Source organism: Vicia villosa, linkage group LG3 (genome assembly GCF_029867415.1).
Source record: "Vicia villosa cultivar HV-30 ecotype Madison, WI linkage group LG3, Vvil1.0, whole genome shotgun sequence".
NCBI lineage: Eukaryota > Viridiplantae > Streptophyta > Magnoliopsida > Fabales > Fabaceae > Vicia > Vicia villosa.
The window spans coordinates 26,145,382-26,167,902 of record NC_081182.1 but is presented as its reverse complement, the minus strand read 5'-3'; the positions used below and the strand labels follow the sequence as shown (position 1 = coordinate 26,167,902).

At 30.2% G+C, this 22,521-nt stretch overlaps 4 protein-coding genes across 6 annotated transcripts; 2 read left to right on the top strand and 2 right to left on the bottom strand.

Annotated features, from left to right (window-relative positions):
- Positions 1–2,753: 2,753 nt before the first annotated feature.
- LOC131655224 (probable WRKY transcription factor 50) lies at positions 2,754–3,521 on the bottom strand. The gene is made up of 2 exons (XM_058925117.1): positions 3,162–3,521; positions 2,754–3,068 (listed from the first exon to the last, which is right to left on the bottom strand). The coding sequence occupies exons 1-2, from the start codon at positions 3,503–3,505 to the stop codon at positions 2,945–2,947; spliced, it is 468 nt and encodes a 155-aa protein (XP_058781100.1). The 5' UTR covers positions 3,506–3,521; the 3' UTR covers positions 2,754–2,944.
- A 7,893-nt stretch (positions 3,522–11,414) lies between these two features.
- LOC131655223 (25S rRNA (cytosine-C(5))-methyltransferase NSUN5-like) lies at positions 11,415–15,325 on the top strand. 3 transcript variants are annotated; one of them, XM_058925116.1, is made up of 12 exons: positions 11,418–11,816; positions 11,887–11,945; positions 12,050–12,100; positions 12,214–12,349; positions 12,544–12,629; positions 12,788–12,886; positions 13,012–13,065; positions 13,874–14,018; positions 14,266–14,327; positions 14,424–14,583; positions 14,670–14,825; positions 14,914–15,325. In XM_058925116.1, exons 1-12 carry the CDS (start codon positions 11,543–11,545, stop codon positions 15,183–15,185), a joined length of 1,554 nt encoding a protein of 517 aa, XP_058781099.1. In that variant the 5' UTR covers positions 11,418–11,542; the 3' UTR covers positions 15,186–15,325. The 3 variants fall into 3 exon arrangements, with proteins under 3 accessions (XP_058781097.1, XP_058781099.1, XP_058781098.1); XM_058925115.1 differs by having other exon boundaries at positions 11,425–11,816; positions 14,664–14,825; XM_058925114.1 differs by having other exon boundaries at positions 11,415–11,816; positions 14,266–14,583; positions 14,664–14,825.
- Positions 15,326–16,625: 1,300 nt separating this feature from the next.
- On the bottom strand, positions 16,626–17,432 carry LOC131655222 (17.1 kDa class II heat shock protein-like). Its single transcript, XM_058925113.1, has one exon. The coding sequence runs from the start codon at positions 17,347–17,349 to the stop codon at positions 16,885–16,887; it is 465 nt and encodes a 154-aa protein (XP_058781096.1). The 5' UTR covers positions 17,350–17,432; the 3' UTR covers positions 16,626–16,884.
- Positions 17,433–20,001: 2,569 nt separating this feature from the next.
- LOC131657747 (serine/threonine-protein phosphatase 7 long form homolog) lies at positions 20,002–20,765 on the top strand. Its single transcript, XM_058927112.1, has 3 exons — positions 20,002–20,246; positions 20,344–20,434; positions 20,526–20,765. The coding sequence occupies exons 1-3, from the start codon at positions 20,002–20,004 to the stop codon at positions 20,763–20,765; spliced, it is 576 nt and encodes a 191-aa protein (XP_058783095.1).
- Positions 20,766–22,521: the final 1,756 nt, after the last annotated feature.

Genomic DNA, 22,521 nt, shown 5'->3' with positions numbered 1-22,521 from the left:
GTTGAAGTTCTCCTTGCTGGGATGAACCGTCTGTAGGGTCCTTCTTGTAAAAGAGTGGAGGAGCTCGAGGCATGTCTGAAGGAGGCTTAAGAAAGTCTTTAAAACATGCGCCTTGAGAAGATTTCTTTGAATTAGGAGTATGATAAAGCAGTGGACGAGAGTCTTTCCTCTATGTCTGATTCTTTTGAAACCGCCCTACAACATGTGAAGTACTTTTACACCTTTGCATGTTTCAAAAGAGCAAGTTCGCCCCAAACAGGAAGTAGAAGTCTGGAAGGTAGCCTCCCTTAAGGATTAGTCGAATGTGTATATTCTTCTTTTCTTTGTGGGAGGGTTGTTCTCGCTCAAATCTCTTTGATGTATGACTTCCATGATTCTTGTATAGAAATGTTTACTCTTAACTTGTATTGAATATTGTATTTACTTTATACAATATGTTTGCCAAATCCCGAATCTGCTATTCTGAGAGGTATATCTATTTTACAAGGTTGAGTTCATAGTTTTATTAGACATTTCCGGGTCGTGCCTCTTTTGTTGGAGTAAGCTCTAATAGCCAATTAATATTGTCTGTAAATGATTTTGTATCATGAGCTTAATATCTATTGTTTATTAATATATATATATATATATATATATATATATATATATATATATATATATATATACTTATTAGGGATAGTATTTATCGTGTTACTTGTATATGACATAATAAAGTCCTTAGAATAATTAGTCTATTTAATGATACATTAAGTGTAACTTAATCGTGGGACCTCATTAAACATAAGGATGTTATTCTTAAAATATCTGTAGTCAAGCATTACTGTCACATATGACAACAATAATGCATAGAGACTATTATGTGAGTAGACTGATGATCGTATAGTCTTCATATAGGTATAAATATTAGGAGAAATATTTATACTAGATTGCCTCGACCCACTATTGACCCTAAATGTGGAGTTGAGTACTTTATTGCTAATCAAACATTGTTTGTAACATGATGATAATAAAGATAATTGATGGGTACTCTATAAATCATGTTGAGGGACATGAGTAATCTAGATGAGATTTGTCCATCCTACATATATAGGAGTAATCTCTATGGACCCCTTGATCGAGTATATGTAAAATGCATGGCCATGTTCAAATAAGTCAATGAGATATGAAGCTTATTTGTTGTTATCAAGTGTACTCGGGAATCAAGGAATAAAATATTAGACTATACAAGGGTGACACATTTTATGCTTCGTGTTCAATATAAATATAAGGGTAAAAGGGTAATTATACACATGATCATAATCATAGAAATGTTATGTTAGATCACTCAACATTCTCGTCACTTGGGTAGCAATGATGTGTTGCTAGATATCACCCACTGTTTACAATATTAAATAGGAAATTTAATATTATTGTCAACGTAACGAGAACCTGCACGCATATAATACTAACAATGAAACAAATGATTAAATTAAATACAATTTAATTTAATTAGATGTGAATTGTATTATTTAATAAATTAACACGAATATAATTTATTTGATTAAATATAATTTAATTAAATAAATGAGAATTGAAAATTGATTAAATTAAATTCGATTTAATTTAATTAATATTTAATTTAATTTAATTAAAAGAATTTAATTGAATAAGATTGAATTTATTTTGGAAAAGTTTAAAATAAGAGCATTAAGGTTTTAGTAGTTCTCTATAAATAGAGAAACTCTTTCCCTTGCAATCCTAATTATCAATTTTGTCATTCTTAAAATATAGCTAGCACTGTGTTCCATTTTGTACTTGTGAACTACATAGAAACACTAATATCTTCAGTCGCTCATGATCAAAGATAAAGTACACTTCAAGAGGTATTCTTTGAATCCTTATTTTTTATTTGATTTATGATTAATGATTTAATTGACACCCAGTTATCAAAATTATACCATTAAGATGATCAAATTTTTTTAAAAAACCCCTCTTATTAATAACTCTTCACGTCCAAGGGTCAATACCACTTCCTTGTTTCTTGAAGAAAACCTGATTCGAAATTGACGCGGCAGGGACTCACCTCCATATAAAGTGGCTAGCAAAATTCAAGTTACAATATAAAAACATGCATCATTTTACAACAAGACCATTTCACAATGACACAAACAACATCATTTCACCAACAACAACATAATTTCAAAACAACATTTTCACCTTAAAAAACAAAAACGTGTTTCACATAAAGCAACAACATCAATTTACATAATCGAATAAAATAATTTTAGATTAAACCATTAACTTATACTATAACACCATAATAAGAACAACACATAAGTTCCTAAAAAACTCCACCCGCTTCATTATATTTTTTTAGTACTCCCTTAAGTGTAACTATCTCTTGTGTTTAATCATCAATAATCTGGTTTTGTGCTTTAATACTCTGATTTTGTGCATCAATTATTTCTTTCTGCTCAACCAATTGCTGGTCTTGTTCATCCCCAACTATTTTTAAAATCTCCAATCTTCTTCTTGCTTCATGATAAACACATCATTCTCATTTTCAACTTCATGATACCAATCAACAAAATCACACAATTTCTCACTGTATGTCAAATATATTTAGTTTGACAATTTTTATATTATACATCTTTATCTTTATAAACATTCATTGAGATAAAATGATTCACTAATTCTTAAAACTTCCATCATTAGTCAATTATATTTAAGTTCACTCAATATTAGTAACATCTTTATAACTCACTCACACAATACTTTTTTTGGATAGTGATGAATAGACATCCAATATATTAGATACACACCTATTTGACACCAAATACAAATGGTTGTTTTTCATGACTCAAACTAGACATGCAAACATCACTTACTTCATCCACAAAGAAGACTTAAGTTAAGACAACTACTAGTGGCTAGCTATGGCCCCATGAATATGCTAAAAGTTCTTCTAGTGAAAACTTGGATGTGTATGTGTGCCTTCATAGGTTGTTATCACATAACTCGGATCTTCCACATCTCTCTCAACTCTCTTCTTCACATGGCATCCATCTTTAGAACATTTATAATAGTTCCTGTAATCAAATTACAAATTCTTAATATTTTGAAGCAACTATTTTACTCATAAAAAATATAGAAAATAAAAAGTTCTAATGTTTACAAGTAACCTCGGATTAGGGCTGTTTTTAACCATCTTCTTTCCATACTTCCTCCACTTGAATCCATCATCAAGAATTTCAACCTCTGATTTTATTCTGAATGCAACTTTATCTTTAACTTCCTTCTTCTCACGTTCACTGCTGGAAGCTGCTGGCTCTTCAACTCGGTTCCAACTTCCTCCAAAATCAGCTACTAATTCATTATCTTGGTTGGAAACATGTTCGGCGAAAAATGGCTCTGGATTATCATCTGGCCATTCATCATCGTCGAATTTCAAGTACTCAGAGAGCTCCAAAGGCCACTGGTTAGTGAAATCACTGTCATCAGGTGAATATGGATTTTTATCTGTCATAATTTTTGTTGGTATACAGTTATGAAAAAAAAAACATCATGGTATGTATATATATACATAAATATAAAACTGTATAGGTTTTGTTTAATGATGATGCAGCTTCATGGTAAATTTCCTAGGAACTATATAAGGAAACTTCGATATATATACAAAATGATGAGTGGGAATAAAAGTATGATAGATAGAGCAAGGTGTGAGGGTGGGGCATGGTTGGAAAGACTAATGGAAGACTTTCAAGTGGTTTTAAATATTGTAGCAAACGTACGATATTTTGTTGTTAAATGTTAATGGGGGCAAGGCAACAAGTCTCGTGTGGTTAGACTTATCACAACCAGGAATTGCAAGTCAATGGTGATGCTGATTTCTCTACTGACTGCCTTTCTTCGAACCATAGGTTTTTATTTATTTACGTTGTATTTTTTATTGAATTTAATGTAACAGGTTGGAATATTTTATATTTTAATATTATTTAAATATTATATTATAATGATTATTATTAAGTTAAGAGACTTGATTGATTAGGTGATTAAATAAAATTAAAAAAGATAGATTAGATTTTTATTTAACAACAAATTAATAAATTAATTAGTTGAATAAATATAAAATAAATGTCAAGAAATAGGTATGATTATCACCCAATATATAAGTTATGACCTCCAATATATCATGCACCAAGTATACTATCTCTTCTCATAGTCTAAAAAGTGTTCAAGCATTAAGATGACTCATTGAAGAAGATCCACAAAGAAACAACTATTAACCAGCTAAGGTCTGTTTGATGCGCAGAAGAGAATATGATAGTGAAGTGATAGGATATCAAGCAGGATAATGATAGAATATGATACAGATAAAATAAGACTTATCTTATCATGTAGAGGTGTCAATTTATGGGGCCAATTAATTTGAGCCCCAGCCCCATAATAATGGGGCCTAAAACAAATTCAAAAATAATAGGCCCTTAAACACATAGGGCCCAAATTTAAAAGGCCCCAAAATTTAAAAGAGGGCCATTAGGCCCCAAATCAAATAAAATCTTAATTCAAGTTGAATTCTTGAATCACTGGAAAATTATCTATGTTGAAAATCCTTTAAAATCAAGTAAATGATTTTTTATTGGGAAGGATGAGTAAGTAACGGTGATGATTATACTTTCTTTGATTTCGTTTCAACTTTCTTTGAACGTGGCAACGAAACAATAAATCATGGATATCCACCAAAATAAAAAAGAAGTAGATAAACATGTTCGGATTTTGTTTTTACATAAGAAAAAGAAATTGAAAAGGAAAAAGTTAAAAATTTAAATAATTATGTCGTAGTAATTTACAATTTTAATATTCTCTCGGGTCACAATTACAGAATTATAAAATAAAATCATTATTTTCGCACCAATTAAAAAAATTGATTAAGTGTAATTAATATTTTTAATTTCATATACAATCTAAATAAAATTTATTATAATATTCTTAGCTATAGTTGATGAATCAACTACTAACATATAATATTTTTGAATTAAATCAATAGTATAATAGTAATACGATTTGCTTATAATTGTGAGTTTGTGACTAAGATTTAATGGAATTTTTTGTTTATAATAGTATCAGGAGGGAGTATTAAACAGAGACAAAACACATGTTAAATTATTAAATTGTGCATCTGACCATCCTAGACACTTATTAGTTGTAGTAAGAAATGGAGTGTAGCAATGATCTCAACAGTAAACATAGTTTTAAAAAATTGAAGTGCAATTTATAACTAATAAAGAAGCTATAATAAATGTAGAGTATATGGAATCTATAATATAAGAAAATTAATTGTTCTGGAAAAATCGAAAATACCCTTATTTGATTTTTTGCCACCACATTAAAATTATGTTTTTTTTTGTCTTTGTACCATAAAGTTCTTAATTTTATTATTAAAATAATACAACTTTTATATTTTATCAAACTTATAAAATTTCTCTCTCTTCTCTACTTTTTTTCTCTTTCATCACTTTCTCACTTCTTTCTTCCACAAAAATTTTTTTTATCATTGATATATATATTTTTATATACAAAAAATGGTATTTATAATTGAAATATTTTTTAGTAAAAAATGATATACGAGAAAAATTTATTCAAAAAATTTATTATTGATCTAAATATTTTTATATACGAAAATTTAATATTGATCCAAATATTTTTGTAAATGATACCTAAATAAAAATAATATTTGTATAAGGAAAAAATCTATTATTTACAAAAAAAAGGTATTTATAATCCAAATATTTTTTATTCAAAAATGATATACGGGAAAAAATCTACTATTGATCTAAATATTTTTATATACGAAATTTACTATTGATCTAAATATTTTTGTAAATGATACCTAAACAAAAATGAAGTTTGTATACGGAAAAAAAATCTATTATTGAACTAAATATTTTTATATATGAAAAATGTTATTTATGATCCAAATATTTTTTGTTCAAAAATGGAACAGGCCAAAAAATCTATTATTAATCTAAATATTTTATATACTAAAATTTGATATTGATCCAAATATTATTGTAAATGACATCTAAACAAAAATAATATTTGTATAAGAAAAAAAATATACTATCTACGAAAAATGGTTATTATGAACCAAATATTTTTATTCCAAAATAGTATACGGGAAAATAATCTACTATTGATCTAAATATTTTTATATACGAAATTTACTATTGATCCAAATATTTTTGTAAATGATACCTAAACAAAAATGAGGTATGTATACGGGAAAAAAATTTATTATTGATCTAATTATTTTTATATACGAGAAATGGAATTTATGATCAAATATTTTTTATTCAAAGTGATATACGGGAAAAAATCTATTATTAATCTAAATATTTTTTTATACGACAATTTAATATTGATCCAAATATTTTTGTAAATAATACCTAAATAAAAATAATATTTGTATTATTATTTACGAAAAATGTTATTTATGATCCAAATATATTTTATTCAAAAATGATATATGGGAAAAAAATCTACTATTGATGTAAATATTTTTATATACGAAATTTACTATTGATCCAAATGTTTTTGTAAATGATACCTAAACAAAAATGAAGTTTGTACACCGGAAACAATTTATTAATGACCTAAATATTTTTATATACGAGAAATTGTATTTTTGATCAAATATTTTTTATCCAAAAATGGTATACAGGAAAAAATATATTATTGATCTAAATATTTTGATATACGAAAATTTAAAATTGATCCAAATATTTTTGTAAATGACACCTAAACAAAAATAACATTTGTATACGGAAAAAAATCTATTATTTACGAAAAATAGTATTTTTGACCCAAATATTTTTTATTCAAAAATGGTATACGGGAAAAAATTTATTATTGATCTAAATATTTTAATATACGAAATTTACTATTGATCTAAATATTTTTGTAAATGATATCTAAACAAAAATGAAGTTTGTATACGGGAAAAAAACCTATTATTGATCTAAATATTTTTATACGAAAAATGTTATTTATGATCCTAATATTTTTTGGTCAAAAATGGAATAGGCCAAAAAATCTATTATTAATCTAAATATTTTATATACGAAAATGTGATATTGATCCAAATATTTTTGTAAATGACACCTAAACAAAAATAATATTTGTATATGAAAAAAATATTATTTACGAAAAATGGTTATTATAATCCAAATATTTTTATTCCAAAATGGTATACGGGAAAATAATCTACTATTGATCTAAATATTTTTATACACGAAATTTACTATTGATCCAAATATTTTTGTAAATGATACCTAAGCGAAAATGAGGTTTGTATACGGGAAAAAAATATATTATTGATCTAATTATTTTTATATACGGGAAATGATATTTATGATCAAATATTTTTTATCCAAAAATTGTATACGGGAAAAAATCTATTATTGATCTAAATATTTTTTTATACGAAAATTTAATATTGATCCAAATATTTTTGTAACTAATACCTAAATAAAAATAATATTTGTATTATTATTTATGAAATATGTTATTTATGATCCAAATATATTTTATTCAAAAATGGTATACGGGAAAAAATCTACTATTGATGTAAATATTTTTATATACGAAATTTACTATTGATCCAAATATTTTTGTAAATGATACCTAAACAAAAATGAAGTTTGTATACACGGGAAAAAAATCTATTATTGACCTAAATATTTTTTTATGAGAAATGGTATTTATGATCAAATATTTTTGATCCAAAAATGGTATACGAGAAAAAACATATTATTGATCTAAATATTTTAATATACGAAAATTTAAAATTGATCCAAATATTTTTGTAAATGATACCTAAACAAAAATAATATTTGTATACAGAAAAAAAATCTATTATTTACGAAAAATAGTATTTTTGACCCAAATATTTTTTATTCAAAAATGGTATACGGGAAAAAATTTATTATTGATCTAAATATTTTAATATACGAAATTTACTGTTGATACAAATATTTTTGTAAATAATACCTAAACAAAAATGAAGTCTGTATACGAAAAAAAATCTATTATTGATCTAAATATTTGTATATACGAGAAATGATATTTATGATTAAATATTTTTAATCCAAAAATGGTATACGGGAAAAAATCTATTATTGATCTAAATATTTTTATATACAAAATAATCAATTATTTATCTATTTTTTAAAAATATTTTTATTTAAAATAAATTATATATCCAAATTCACATAACCGAACAGAACCTGTGCGTATGCACGGGTTTGTTACTAGTTAATATAGAAGGAGAAAGAGATAGTGATAGTGGAAAGAAGTTTCAAAATCATGGTAGTTTCTTTAGTGGGATCGAGTAGTGGGTTAATTGTTTTATTTATTTAATTAAATATATATATTTAATCTATAATTTAAATTAATTAATAATTAATTAATATTTATTAAACCATAGTTGTTTCTTTAGTGGGATCGAGTAGTGGATTCATTTTGATGCAGTTATCCATTCTTTTTTTGATTTTTTAACGAAGTTATGAAAACAAAATACATAATTTGAATCAATTTTTAAATTGATTATAATAATTAAGAAAGTGTTTTTGAAATAGTGGGAGTTTTTAATTCATTTAATTAATTTAATTATTTATATTTATTAAAAAAATTGGCGGAAAATTTTGGTGGAAGATCTTATAATTTAGTATGATGATATGATGATATCATGATGATGATAATCCATATTGAAACTAGAAATGAAATTTTTGAAACAAAATAAGGCCCCTCAATAGGGCCCAAAAATAACATATTAATTAAGGGGCCTAAAATTATGGGGCCTAAAAAATTTCTCATTAACAAAGGGCTTAATAAAATAGGGCTTTAGTGGGGCTAAAAAATTGGGGCTTTGAAAAATTGGGCTTATTTGACAGCTCTATTATCATGTGTTTGGCTCACAAAAGATACTAAATAATATATATATATATATCCTTGTAAAATAACTATATTTTTTCTAAATTATTTTATAAAATATTTTAAAATTTATAAATTAATAAAAAAATAATATTTTTTTATAATTAAAAAAAATTCATTGACACGGTTGAATAAATAATTTCAAATAATATATATATATATATATATATATATATATATATATATATATATATATATATATATATATATATATATACTCTTGTAAAACAATTAATTTTTTTTAAAATTATTTTATAAAATAATTTAAAATTGATAAATGGGTAATAAAAATTATATTTTTTTATAATTAAAAAAACTCATTAACAATATTGAGTAGATAATTTCAATTTTTCTTAAAAAGATGATGAATTCTAGTATATATGAGCTAAACAAAAAATAAAAGTGTATATATATATATATATATATATATATATATATATATATATATATGTAAATGACAAAATTACCCTTGCAAAATGTATTTAAAATTTTAATAATTATTTTAATTTTAAAAACTCTAATTTTTTATATTTTATTAAGTTAAAAAATTATCCTTATGACATTCATACCTATTCTTTAAAAATTATTTATTAATATTTTTAATTTATATTTTATCATATTTAATTTTTTATTTTAAATTATATTTTATAAGGGATTCTAACCCAGCTCATATTCAAGATTACAATTTGCACTAGTGAGACAAAATATGATAAGTTTCAGGATTAACTTATTCTATCCTGTTGTGTCAGCAAACACTGAATTGAGATAAGATATGATACAGTTATCCTATCCTGTCTCTTATCCTGCGCATCAAACGGACCCTTAGAATATCTTCGGCGATCGTTTTTTTAGTCTAGTTCGCCAACATGACATAGCTTTTCTCCACAATTTGCCATTGGAAAAAGATCAGCATGATGTTACACTCGCATTCTGATGCAACATTTCAATCTCTAAAGCAACAATACGGAGAGAGTTAAATTTATTAAATTTATTTGTTTTTTTTGTCTTTTACTGTATTAATTTTAACATCTATTATTATAAAATTAATAAAATATAATAATATATAAGATAAAATTGTGAGATTCAAAATAAGTTCTTTACATTTGCACTATTAGAATAAAAATTAAAAGTTGATTTAAAATATGATGTGGCTTAATGGATCTCATAAAAAACCTAAAATTAAGTTGCACCATTAGAGATGCTCTACACATTTTCTGATTAATATTCATAGAAAGGTTTCTCTTTGAATTCGGGTAAGAATTTTATAATTTTTAATAGATCAATGTGTATAACTCCTAAGATTGTGTTTATGCATATGCTCATATTTTTATTTTGGTTACATCTTAAATTATGATTGACATTTTAATCTTTATATTTAAGCATTTTGTATAAATTAATTATTTAATTAATTCTAATAAATGATATTAGAGTGGGGTGTCATATTTTATTTATCGAGATGATTTTTGGTTAGTTTATAAAACTATTTATACATTTGTTTAGAGATTTTTTCTTGGTAATTCACTTACACAAAAGGTGTCTATGATTAATATAATTAGGTATGAATTTAGCTTAAAGAAAAATTCCTTCATTTTTTTTATAACATATTTAAATTTTATATTGATTATATGATATTTTAAATCTCATCTTGCAAAATTTATGCATCTATTTGTTTAGTGACTTGTTTAAATCAAACAATTATGCCTTAATGGCAAAAGTTTTTGAAATTATGTTTATGAGAAAACAAATGTTAGATACGATGTTGAAATAATTGGTTTAACATGTTAAACCAGTAAGACAACAAATTGACAATAACAATAACACAATGTAGAAAACAATAAAATAATACGGGAGATTGATAACTCAGTTCGATAAAATCACATAGATATTTGGAGGGCACTCTACTTAAAAAAGAAAATTCACTCCTTCAATTAATAGACTTAGTTTTCTATAAACATGAATCCCATGATGTGCAATGTCTCTTCCTAATCCTAATGACTTTCTATTTAGTATTTCTCATAAATATGTAAACCGTTTCACTTTCTCTCACTTATTATCTCCTAATGATCAAGTTTAATAACAACTCTATTAATCGTTAAAGTTACAACTCAACTAAGAGAAACCAACAATCATGTCTGAAACATATAGTTGTGTACAACATTTAAAACAATAAAAATTATTTTTTACTACTGTCTACATAAATTTCAGAAATATATTTTCTGTTATCTCTCGAAAATGCATCTTTGAGATTAACTGAAGTTTAACCAGAATTAAAAGTGCATCCCAAAAATACACTTACGAGAAAACAGGGGCAAAATTGAATTTTCGTAGGACTCTTTTCGATCAATGACATAAAGTAAGAAATCTCCAAAATATAAACTATAATTTTAAGATCTTAACTTATAATTTTTCGACCAACCTACACTGACTACCCATTTTGACATGTGTAATTAAAATCTAATTAAAAGTACACGAAAACACGAAACATATTACGAATATCACGAAACATATTAACAATAGATACAGTACCCGTGCCGTGTGTTTCCTGAGCTGACCAAAACCCCTAAACCCTGCGATGCGAATCAGAAAGCCTCATAACAACAAGAAGAATGTCGCCGCCGCTGCCGCTGCCGCCGCCGGCAAAGGAGAAAACGAAGTAAAAACGGCCAAATTGAAAGGCGCAGAGAGGTCCGCGTACTTCGCACGGAGAGAAGCCGCAAAAATACTGAGAACCGTCCTCGAAGGAGACGCTAACCGCCGTGCTCTTGCTTCCATCAAAACCCTCGTTTATCATCCTTCCGTCAGAAACAAGAAAGCCACATTCGCTCTCATCTGTCAAACCCTCAAACGTAACTATCTCACTTTTTCTCTTCCATTTCTTACAATTATGTTGTTCATTCGTTTTCTTTGCATTCTCAGATCTTCCCATTATCAACGATGTTTTGAAAGCTGCTTCTATTCTCAACACCAAGTGGAAGGTAATAAATAACTGCATTAACTTTGAATGTGTTTTCATTTTGTTTAATTGTTTGATAAGTTTATAACACAATACTAACAATCTCATATACATTTGGTTTCGTAGAAGCAACAAGAGTTGGTTTATATTATTGTCTATGATATCCTTTTCGGTCAGGTCAGTAAATTGAATTTCCGCCTTAGCTTCTAAGGAATCTTACTTTCAGATATTGAACCGCCTTCCTCAGCATTAGTAAATTTTGTAGTGTAAATGAGGTTTGGTTGTTGTAGGGAGTTCCACTGGTCGGTGATGCAGAGAAGTACCTCATGCGCCACAAGGACCCTCTACATTTACATCTGAAAAAGGTTTTGTCACGGAAGAATGTGACGACCGTTAAAGAGTTGTTTGCTCTACAAGAGGTTCCTGGTTAGTCTTCACTCATTACCGTTTGTACTTTGTTAATTGTGAGCTCGATAATTTTTTGAATTTGATACATTATCATTTCTCAATGGATGTTTTTTCAAAGGTTATTATAATATTATTCTTTATTTGTGTTAGTTTCTGGTTTACTGCTCTACTGTCATAGTGACTGAGAAATTGTTTGAAATTTTCTCGTGCAGATGTTTCTCTACCTCGAAATGTTCGTGTGAATACACTTAAAATGGATGTTGATTCTGCCTTAGTTGAACTTCAGAAAAAATACTCGGTATTTTTGTCAAAGTATTTCTGATTATCATATTGCAACTTACATTGTTATTTTTCTTTACGGAAATGAATTTATAAAAGCCTCTGAGTGTCCGTCCTTGATTCAAACTAGTGCTCTATATTTTGTTTGATGATATTATGTTTTGATGTGGCAACTAGGTTCAAAAGGATGATTTAGTGCCTGACTTGTTAGTACTCCCTCCAGGAACTGATTTACATGATCATCCTCTTGTCAAGAACGGAAGCATATTTCTGCAAGTAGGAGTCAACCCTCCTTTGTTCCTTTATCTATATATAGATCTTAAGCGACTAAAAAACTGATTTATTATTGCTATTTAAAAAATTTACTGACGGAAATTCTTGGTGTTTGTTCATTAACTTAGGGTAAGGCGAGTTCAATGGTGGCACCGGCTCTTAGCCCTGAACCAGGATGGGAGGTGAGTTATTGCTGCATTATTATATATGATTATACATTGATCTGATTTAATATAATCCATTTCATAGGTATTCTCCACTTTAACTCCTCATAACCCTTTTAAACATCATCTTTTGCTGTTTAATTATTATTTTTAATTTATTATTCTGGGTCTAGAGCTTTACATTGTGACCTGCCACATGTTCCTTTAGTTTGTATTTCCCAAAAAAACAGTATTAATCCAAAAGTTTGTTGTATCTTGCTTTTGGAAGTATGTGGTTAATGGATACATTGTGGAGTTCTTTCTTTTTATGTCTTTCTAGTTTCTTCGTAGCTGTTTGGTAATCAAATAAGAGGTATGGCAACTGAGTAGAAAGAAAACCAGGACTAATATGATAGTCAAACCACTTACACTTCGAGAGTCGAGACCAAACTTTAAATGATTAAACACACATATTTATTCATTGATCAATATATTGTTTCTTTTGAGATTACTAATCATACTATTGGAAATTTAGGATAATATATGTAAATTGCTTTTAAGCAATTGTAATGATGAACAATTGACACATAGAAACTAGTAATAATTGTGAAAATGGAAGTGATTGAATGTTACTTAACGCGTTAGTATCATGTTGGTGCTACGAAACACCTTCAATTTGAAGCGTTGGTGCTACATAGTTGTAAGGCATCTAAAATGTATTACTTTTGGTCATTACTGCTTTTAGTTAATACATTATATTTATGGCATAGTTGAGAATTGAATGGACATAATGAGATTATGTTTTACTTCGGTCCTTATTAGTTTTTCACTTTAAATGTATTTCAAGGTTCTTGATGCATGCGCGGCACCAGGCAACAAAACTGTCCACCTTGCCGCCCTTATGAAGAGAAAGGGTAGGATTATAGCATGTGAGCTAAAAAAGGAAAGGATTAAGCGCTTGAATGACACCATAAAGCTATCCGGAGCTTCCAGTATCCAATATTATGTCTATAACATTGATATGCTTTTCAACCAATAGTTAATTCGGTGTTACAATAATCACAAACGTTGGTTTCATTTAATCATACTTGCTAGTAGTTGTTCAGAATTCAGATCTTTTTTCTGCACACTGTATCGGGATGTCTCTCGAGCAGAGCAACACGCTGTAAATTTTGATACCATTTCTTCGGTTAATTTTCAGTTCGTGTTGCCATGTTTTTAACTTAACTCTAAGTTCAGACATACAGGTTCTCAATGAGGATTTCTTGAACATAAATCCCAAGGACCCTTCGTATTCTAAGGTAAAGTATATTTCCTGTTGGTCTGTTACTCCGTCTACCAGATTGAACTGTCACTTGTTCGTTTTGTGTGTAACTGTTATAGACTTATCATTGCAGTTAAAAGCTATTCTTTTAGATCCGTCCTGTTCTGGTTCTGGTACTGCCGCTTCTAGACTAGACCATCTGCTTCCATCTAAAGCAGCAGGTGATATCGACACAGAAAGATTGAACAAGCTTGCAGCTTTTCAGAGAAAAGCTCTTGAGCATGCCTTCCTTTGTGAGTTAGTTTGTTACTCATTGTCACTTCTATTTTATATTGTTCCCATACAGTACTTGAAAGAATTGCTTCTTTGGCAGTTCCAGCTTTGGAAAGAATTGTATACAGTACATGTTCAATAAACCAAATTGAGAATGAAGATGTTGTGAAATCTGTTCTGCCTATAGCCGAATCGTACGGGTTCCAACTGGCAAAGCCCTTCCCCGAGTGGCAGTGTCGTGGTCTTCCAGTTTTTGATGGCGGTAAGTATTATTATTCATTTACTGGTCTATTTTGTTGTATTGTACCACTTCTGGTGGATTATAAGATCACTTGTTTTCTATCTTGCAGCTGAGAACCTTGTTCGAACAGATCCTGCCAAGCACGGAGAGGGTTTCTTCATTGCCTTGTTTGTCAAGAAAGATGCTAACCTTTCAGTGAGGTCAAATAAAAATGATAATAAGACTCTCCCCAATTCTACCAGAATTAGAAACGTGCGAAGGAAGATACCGATGTTCATTCACACTAACATGTTCAAAATGTGGTTACATGATCAATTGAACCAGCGTCAAAATTTGAGGAATAGAAGATATTTTTCCTGTCAGTGTAAAAACCATTCATAAAATAGCCTAAAGCAGTTTTGTTTGCACTGCAGCAATTTTTCAATTTCCTTTCCCATATTTACCATTTTAAGGGATAAAATTATAATTTTGTGTTTTTAATTGTAATGATGAAAGAAGCTATGAAGACGAACTTCTCTTTACCAATGCATTCCTTTAGGTGAAAAATCTGCCAGTCTTCAGTCCTTTGGTTAACATATCCGCAACCTGTGCAATATCTAATCTTCCTTGATTAACTTGTCCCCTTAAGAAATGAAATATAAACTCAATGTGTTTGCTCCTCACATACAAAACCAGATTCTTTACTAGATTGATAGCTGTTTGGTTATCAATTTGTAGCTTAATTGACTTCTTAACCTCAATCTTTAACTACTTCAAAAATGATTCTACATGCAACATATGATCCAACTATGTATTCTACTTCACATGATGAAAGTGCTACAACATATTGTTGTTTCCTTGAACACTAGGAAATTGATGAATCAAGAAACTTAAAGTAGTAGCCAGTGGTGCCTCTCCTATCAACTCTATCACCCACTAGTCAACATCGCAGTAACATATGATCTCTGTATCAGATTTCTTTGCAGATCATCCATAAACCTACTCGCCAAGCCTACAACAAAACTATTATCAACAATTGAAGATTGTGGAACCTCATTCTTTTCATTGTTTGTTTTCTATAACTTGAGATCAACTTCAGTAGGTGTTGCTGTAGAGCTATAATCATTCATATTAAACTTTTTAAGAATTTACCCAACATACTTTCTTTGATACAACATCAACTCTCTTGAGATTTTGAGAAATTTCATCCCTAAGAAATATGATAATATATCCAAGTCAATCATCTCAAATTCAGACATAGTGAACTCTTTGAATCTTCTGTTCTTAGTCTTGTTGCTTTCAATTACTAATAGCTCATCAACATACAAGTATATAAAAATTATACTTGATGTTGTTTCATGCACATACACACCTTACACAGTTATACACTTTTTGAGTCCCTGATGCAAGGCCTATGTTCTTTTGTTCCAGTTTATAGGTTTTTGCTTTAAGCCATAAAAAGCTTTAAATATATACATAATGTATTCATTTTCTTTGATAAAAATACTGGAGGTTGAGTGACAAAAATCAATTAGACACATTCAAAAACTCTGGCTTGACATCTAGTTGGAACATAGACCAACCTCTTGCATTTGCAACATCTATTACAAGTCTAATTGTTTTAAGTCTAGCTAATAGAGCATAGCTTTATTAATAGTCAATATCAACTCTTTGGAGAAATTCTCTAGCAACAAACCTAAGTTTGTGTTTTACAATTGATCTATCAGAATAGTGCTTCAACTTAAGCATCCACTTTACTTCAATAACTTTCTTATGAGATAGTAACTTAACTAACTCCTAAGTACTTTCATAATTATTTTCTCTGCTCCATTCATTAAGGCTTCTTCATGATGATTGATAGGTTCAACATATTCTAATAGTGAAATATGCACTAATTCAACATTGATAGGTATTTAAAACTCATTTTCATATATTTTATTAAAGCATTAGCACACATTACATCGCATGATCATCATATAAAGAGCCTGCAGAAAAGACACGAAACCATTTCCATACAAACAAACTACAAAAAGACAGACATAGCATTTAGTAAGCAAACGTTGGTTGAGTTGCAATTTGTGAACATGAAATTGAACACCGCTCAAGCGATCTTAACCTCAATAGTCTTTGGTTTTTTAGGTTCAGGTGGAGGCAACTTATTAACAGTAACAGTAAGAACACCGTCTTGACAGATAGCAGAGATAGCTTCAACATTAGCATTCTCAGGTAACACAAATTTCCTCATAAACTTGCCAACCCTTCTTTCCATCTTCAAATATTTCACACCTTCTTTCTCTTCTTCTCTTTTCCTCTCACCACTTATCAATAGCACATTCTCATCTTCAACCTGAACCTTTATGTCACCGGATTTCAACCCAGGCATATCCACCACAAACACGTATGAATTTGGAAACTCCTTTACATCAACGGGAGTTGCAGCCATTGCTCTTGCGTCGCGAACATATGTTTGTGTCGGCGCGTTTAGATTCTTGTCGGTTGTGTCGTCCATAATGTGGTGGAGAGTGTTGAAGAGTGGAGAATCCAAACCCATTAGCCTGAAATCCATTTCTTTCTTTGTGGAATAAATTTGTGTTTATCTATTTTATTGTTTATTTTTTTGTATGAATGAATTGAAAATGGAGAATGTTTGACATTTATTAGGGTGGTAGGAAGATTATGGAAGGTTCAAGAGAAAACAGAGCGCATTGGAAATGAAAATTCTAGGAGCTTCCATCACAAAACTCAATGTTTCTAGTAGATTCTATAATAGAAGAGAAAATGATAAATATTTAAAGGATTTCTTATTCCGTCACATGTTTTTTAGTTACCATGCAAAATTTCAAAAATATTTTTAAAAATTAAAATTATATTTTCAGTTACACAACTCCACATATGTATAATTCATTCTTTTTGAAATTAAATTTATTTTACCATAAAATTGATATCGAAAATACACTTACCATATAAATAGGAAATATATTTCGGGTTCCTATAAATTATTAATAATGAATAGTAATATTGTACTATAATTTCCCTCCAAAAGTATTGGTAGAAGAGGTCTGATCTCCTATAAATAGAGGTGTGTGAAGGTTGAATTATCAATTCTTGTGTTGTTCTTACTTCCAACAGTTACTAATCATGTTTGTTTGGGCTTTGATGTTTTTTGAGGAAGGTAATCACATGAGGGTATGTTTGAACCCGCATTAGGATTTTAGTAGAATTGTTAGAGCCATCAACGCTGGGTTTCAACAACTGGATGGTCCAACCCAGAAAGTTAAGAAAATAGATTATCATTGTCCATACATAACCTTGACGGATCAAGCCCAGAAGGCACCTACATGTATTATTGGGATCGCGTGCAAAATGATGTAGATGTGGATCTAATGTTTTGGACATACAGTGGAGAAGTTAATCGAGGCGTTCAGGATCCACTCGTTCTAGCAGTTATACTTGAGTAGTTTAAATGGTGTATGTTGAGTGAGTCCTGATATGATGTAACTGTTTTTGAAGTATGTCTTTCCATGTTATGCTTATCTTGTTGTAATCTAATTTTAAATCGTCGTGTTGTTGCAAACGTTATTATGATGTAAGAAGAAGTTGGATATTCTAATTAAAGTTGTCACTGTTGTTGAAAGAAAGTACAAGGCAGTGATGAAATAAACATAAAAACTCAAACACAACTAAGCAGAATGTCTAGCTCGGTTTGGACATGTTTTGCGATAATGTCCAAATTCGCGACAAATACCACATCTTCTATTTTTCCTTCTCATAATCATCCATTTTTGTTCGTATGCGGGTACTATTTGGACGACCTTTCTTTTGTCTTCTCATGGCGTCATTGTGGCAAAAAGTGTCTCCTTCGTACCGAGGCCAGTTAGACTCAGTCGGCACCCCTATGAAACTTTCTTTGTAGACCTTAAACACATTAACGACCTTGAAGACATCAACTATATGCACAGAATAGTCCTGATGTATGCTCGCGCACGCTGCAATGACATGTGAGCAAGGCACATGGAATGTTTGAAATTTTCCACACTCTCAAGTTTGATTCTTAAGGTTGACGTTGAAATGACGGGTAGGTCGACACTCATTATGATTCATAGTTTCCTCCACCAGGAAGCAGAACCTTAGACGATCAAATTGCCTAACATGATGACTACTTGCTTTGGCAGCCTCCTCTTCAATACCTTTCAGGCAACTTTTGGTATACCGTTGTCCAGAACCCAATTTTTGGTCCATTCATGCCCTCTTCTCCCAAATAACTCACCCATCCTAAAGTATGTTGATCTGACCATTGCTGTAACGGGTAGATTACGTGTGGCCTTCCAGACGAATTCATTGACTCTGCCAGGTTGGTAGTCACGTGACCCACCGTTGCCCTCCATCAAAAGCTCTACACCATTTTTCTCTTGGAATACTTTCTATCCAGTTGAATGCATCCATATTTGACATACGTATCTCTCCCCTATAGTAGTTGTAAGTTTATTCAAATAATGCATAACCTGTACGTGAAAATAAAAATATTAGTTAAACACAATATTTTTAAACAACATTATCAAGTAAAAATAAACCCTTGGATGTATAGAATTACCCATGTTAATGACTTTTTTGCGAAGCTCTTTGTCTCTTATCTCTCGCATGAAGTTCTGGGCTATATGTGTAATGCAATAGACATGGGTAGACGGTGGGAATTGCCAGCCATTTTCTGGATTATCATATGCGCTTTTGATGGACACATGTCTTTCTGATATTAGACAGATGTTGGGTTGCGGCGTAACATGCATTCTTAGATTTCTTAGAAAAAACTCCATGCATCACCCGTCTCAACCTCAACCAATGCAAAAGCTATTGGAAAGATGTTCCTGTTCCCATCTTGTGCAACAGCTAGTAACAAGGTTCCCTTGTATTTACCGTACAGCCATGTCCCATCAACCTGAACAACGGGTTTGCAGTAAGTAAAACCCTTGATGCATGGCTGGAAGGCCCAAAATAGACGATGGAAAGTTCTACAACCATCAATTTGTGTCCCGTCATCTGATAATGCCGGTAGTGTCTCTAGATCTATTACAACACCTGGCAAATAATGTTTCATGACCAATAACCACTGTGGAAGTTCGTTGTAGGAAGTCTCCAAATTACCATAGGTAGATGCTATTGCCTTGTTCTTTGCAATCTATGCTTTTTTATAAGAAATCGTGTAGTTGAATTTCTCACAAATATGAGCAATAATGTGTTTAACCTTCAACGAGGCATCCTCTTGAATGAGACGTGTGATGTTGTCACTGATGATGTTTGGGGATCAGCTGTGTTATCCTATCTATATAGGGAGATTTGTAAGTCCGTAGACGTGGATGTTGATGGAATGGGAGGGTGTGTTGAACTGCTCCAAGCTTGGGGATATACTCGAATGCCATTTATAGCACCCATCACTCCGATGCTACCATCATATCCGTACGCTTCGAGGTTGATATTTTTTACAATATTTTTTATTATTTATTATATTTTAATTTTTTAACATTATATATTCTTACATGTAATTTATTCTTATATATGTTTGTAGGTGGGCGGCGAAAAAGAAAAAAATTAGTGGTCACCCTCGCTATCATCTTGTTGGGTACCGTAGTAGAATAGATCACATGGTCCATGGAAATGTAATATGTCTATCTAAATTTGTTTTTTTGTTCACTATAATTCAATTCAATTTTATATAGTGACTAAAATTTTACTTTTACACTACAACAGTTTATATGGAGACCATATATCAACTTACCGCCCTTGGACAACGACGACCACACAATTTGGAATGCAACCACGCCGATGATATGCTTCTGGATTATCGAGTGGCAGCAGTCTGATAGGGTCAAGTTGCAATTTGAGCTCCATCAAGAAATACCAGGCAAACCACATTGTCTTAAAGAACACCATGATATGACAATGAAAGAATCATGGAAAACACCATATACTCAATTGTACTGGAGATAGCAAAACAAATTGAGACACGTGGCTAGGCATTGCTTGACTGGAACTATGGTTGACCCACAATCTACGCCAACTCAAGATTATATGGATTGGTATAGATCATTACCATATGTGTACCCTTATGGAGATCAATGGCTTGTTGATCCACGCACTCAAGCTTCATCATTGCAACTGCCACCTAGCCAACAACAAACATTCACCAACCTACCAAGCCATAACACATTTAACCAACAACAAACTCAACCATCCGCACAACCCTCCTCGTCAAATATATACGACCAACCATCCTAATATCGAACTCAATACACCCCATCGCAACAACCAAATTACCCTTTCCAAACACCACAACAACCAATACAATTCATGTATGAACAACCACAAGAACATTACCTTCGTCCACCCCTACAATAATCTCCAATCTCTAATCCCAACTTCAATCAATCCTACCAAACTCAACAGCCATCAACCTCAAATTTCTCCGACTGTTACGTCGCAACGGTAGACTCCATTAATCCCACCTCAATAACACAACAATCAACCATCTTTTCAACAAATATGGATTCGAAAATTTCAACCCTTTTGAACTTTTTCCAGACGAGGTCCCTATTTGTGATACATCTTCGTTTCCACAAACTTTTACCCCCCTCCTGAGTCTACTGCAAGAGATCAACAACTCTGTCGAATTTTACGAACACATATACCTACAATGTGTTATATCGGAAGTCTCATGTTCCAACAACCACAAGATCATAATCGTCGCAGACAAAATTAGTGTTTTTTCATCTCATTATCATGGTGTAATATTATTAAATATAAATTAATAAAATAATTTTTCACTATTGAATTATAATTATGTTGTTATTGTTATTAAATATAAATTAATAAAATAATTTTATGCATTATAATTATATTGTTATTAAATATAAATTAATAAAATAACTTTATGTATTAAATAATTTTATTGTAAGAATATATAATTTAAAAATTTATTTTTTAATTTGTTAATAATTTAAGTAATTGAATTATAATTATGTAATAATTACTTAAAATAAAAAATATTTAAAAACATTAAAAAAATCAGGATAATACAAAAAAAACGAAAAAAAATAAAAAATATGGGTGCCCTCCGTTGCAAACGGCGGCTTTATGATGGGCTCTGCACTCCCTCCGTTGCAAACGGCGGTCACCTTCTGAAAAGTACAAAAAAGATTGCATTTTGGGACTTAAATTGGGGGGGGGGTGTAACATCCCGAAAATTCTTATTTAATTAATTTAATCAAGTTTTAAATTAATTATGGGAAATTAACATTTTGTTGAATTATGTGGAAAAATAATAAAATGTTAAGTTATTGGGCCATGCGGTGGAATTAGTAAAGTGGGGGTGTAATTGTGTAAGAGCCCATTTCTAATTTTATGTTTTTTCATAAAATAAGGGAAAACAAGAGGAGAAGGGAAAAAATTAGAACGTGAAAACCAGAAGCTGTGAGAAGAGGAACTGAAGAACGTGAAGGAGAACCAAAGAGGAAGAGGAACCAATTCAAGAATTTGGCTAAGGTAAGGGGGGACTTATCTGATTATCATCTATTATCGGGTTAGGGGTTGATAATACTGAATAGATGTGGAATTCGGGTCGATTGAGTCATATGATAGGTTTAGGGATTGAGTCAATTGTATGATGTTTGATCTCTATGTTTGAATCTATGATGTCTGCGTTGTTATGGTCTCAATTGATGTGTAATTGGTGTATTATGAGATGTAT

Bases quoted from the DNA above. Each gene is read 5' to 3' on its own strand.
- LOC131655224 (XM_058925117.1), bottom strand. From the start codon at position 3,505: ATGACAGATAAAAATCCATATTCACCTGATGACAGTGATTTCACTAAC. The intron at 3,069-3,161 runs GTTACTTGTAAA...ATTTGATTACAG, and splicing joins AAAAACAGCCCTAATCCGAG to GAACTATTATAAATGTTCTA.
- LOC131655223 (XM_058925114.1), top strand. From the start codon at position 11,543: ATGCGAATCAGAAAGCCTCATAACAACAAGAAGAATGTCGCCGCCGCT. The intron at 12,101-12,213 runs GTCAGTAAATTG...TGGTTGTTGTAG, and splicing joins ATGATATCCTTTTCGGTCAG to GGAGTTCCACTGGTCGGTGA. The intron at 14,584-14,663 runs GTGAGTTAGTTT...CTTCTTTGGCAG, and splicing joins TCTTGAGCATGCCTTCCTTT to TTCCAGCTTTGGAAAGAATT.
- LOC131655222 (XM_058925113.1), bottom strand. From the start codon at position 17,349: ATGGATTTCAGGCTAATGGGTTTGGATTCTCCACTCTTCAACACTCTC.
- LOC131657747 (XM_058927112.1), top strand. From the start codon at position 20,002: ATGAGCAATAATGTGTTTAACCTTCAACGAGGCATCCTCTTGAATGAG. The intron at 20,247-20,343 runs GTTGATATTTTT...ATATGTTTGTAG, and splicing joins TCATATCCGTACGCTTCGAG to GTGGGCGGCGAAAAAGAAAA. The intron at 20,435-20,525 runs GTAATATGTCTA...ACACTACAACAG, and splicing joins ATCACATGGTCCATGGAAAT to TTTATATGGAGACCATATAT.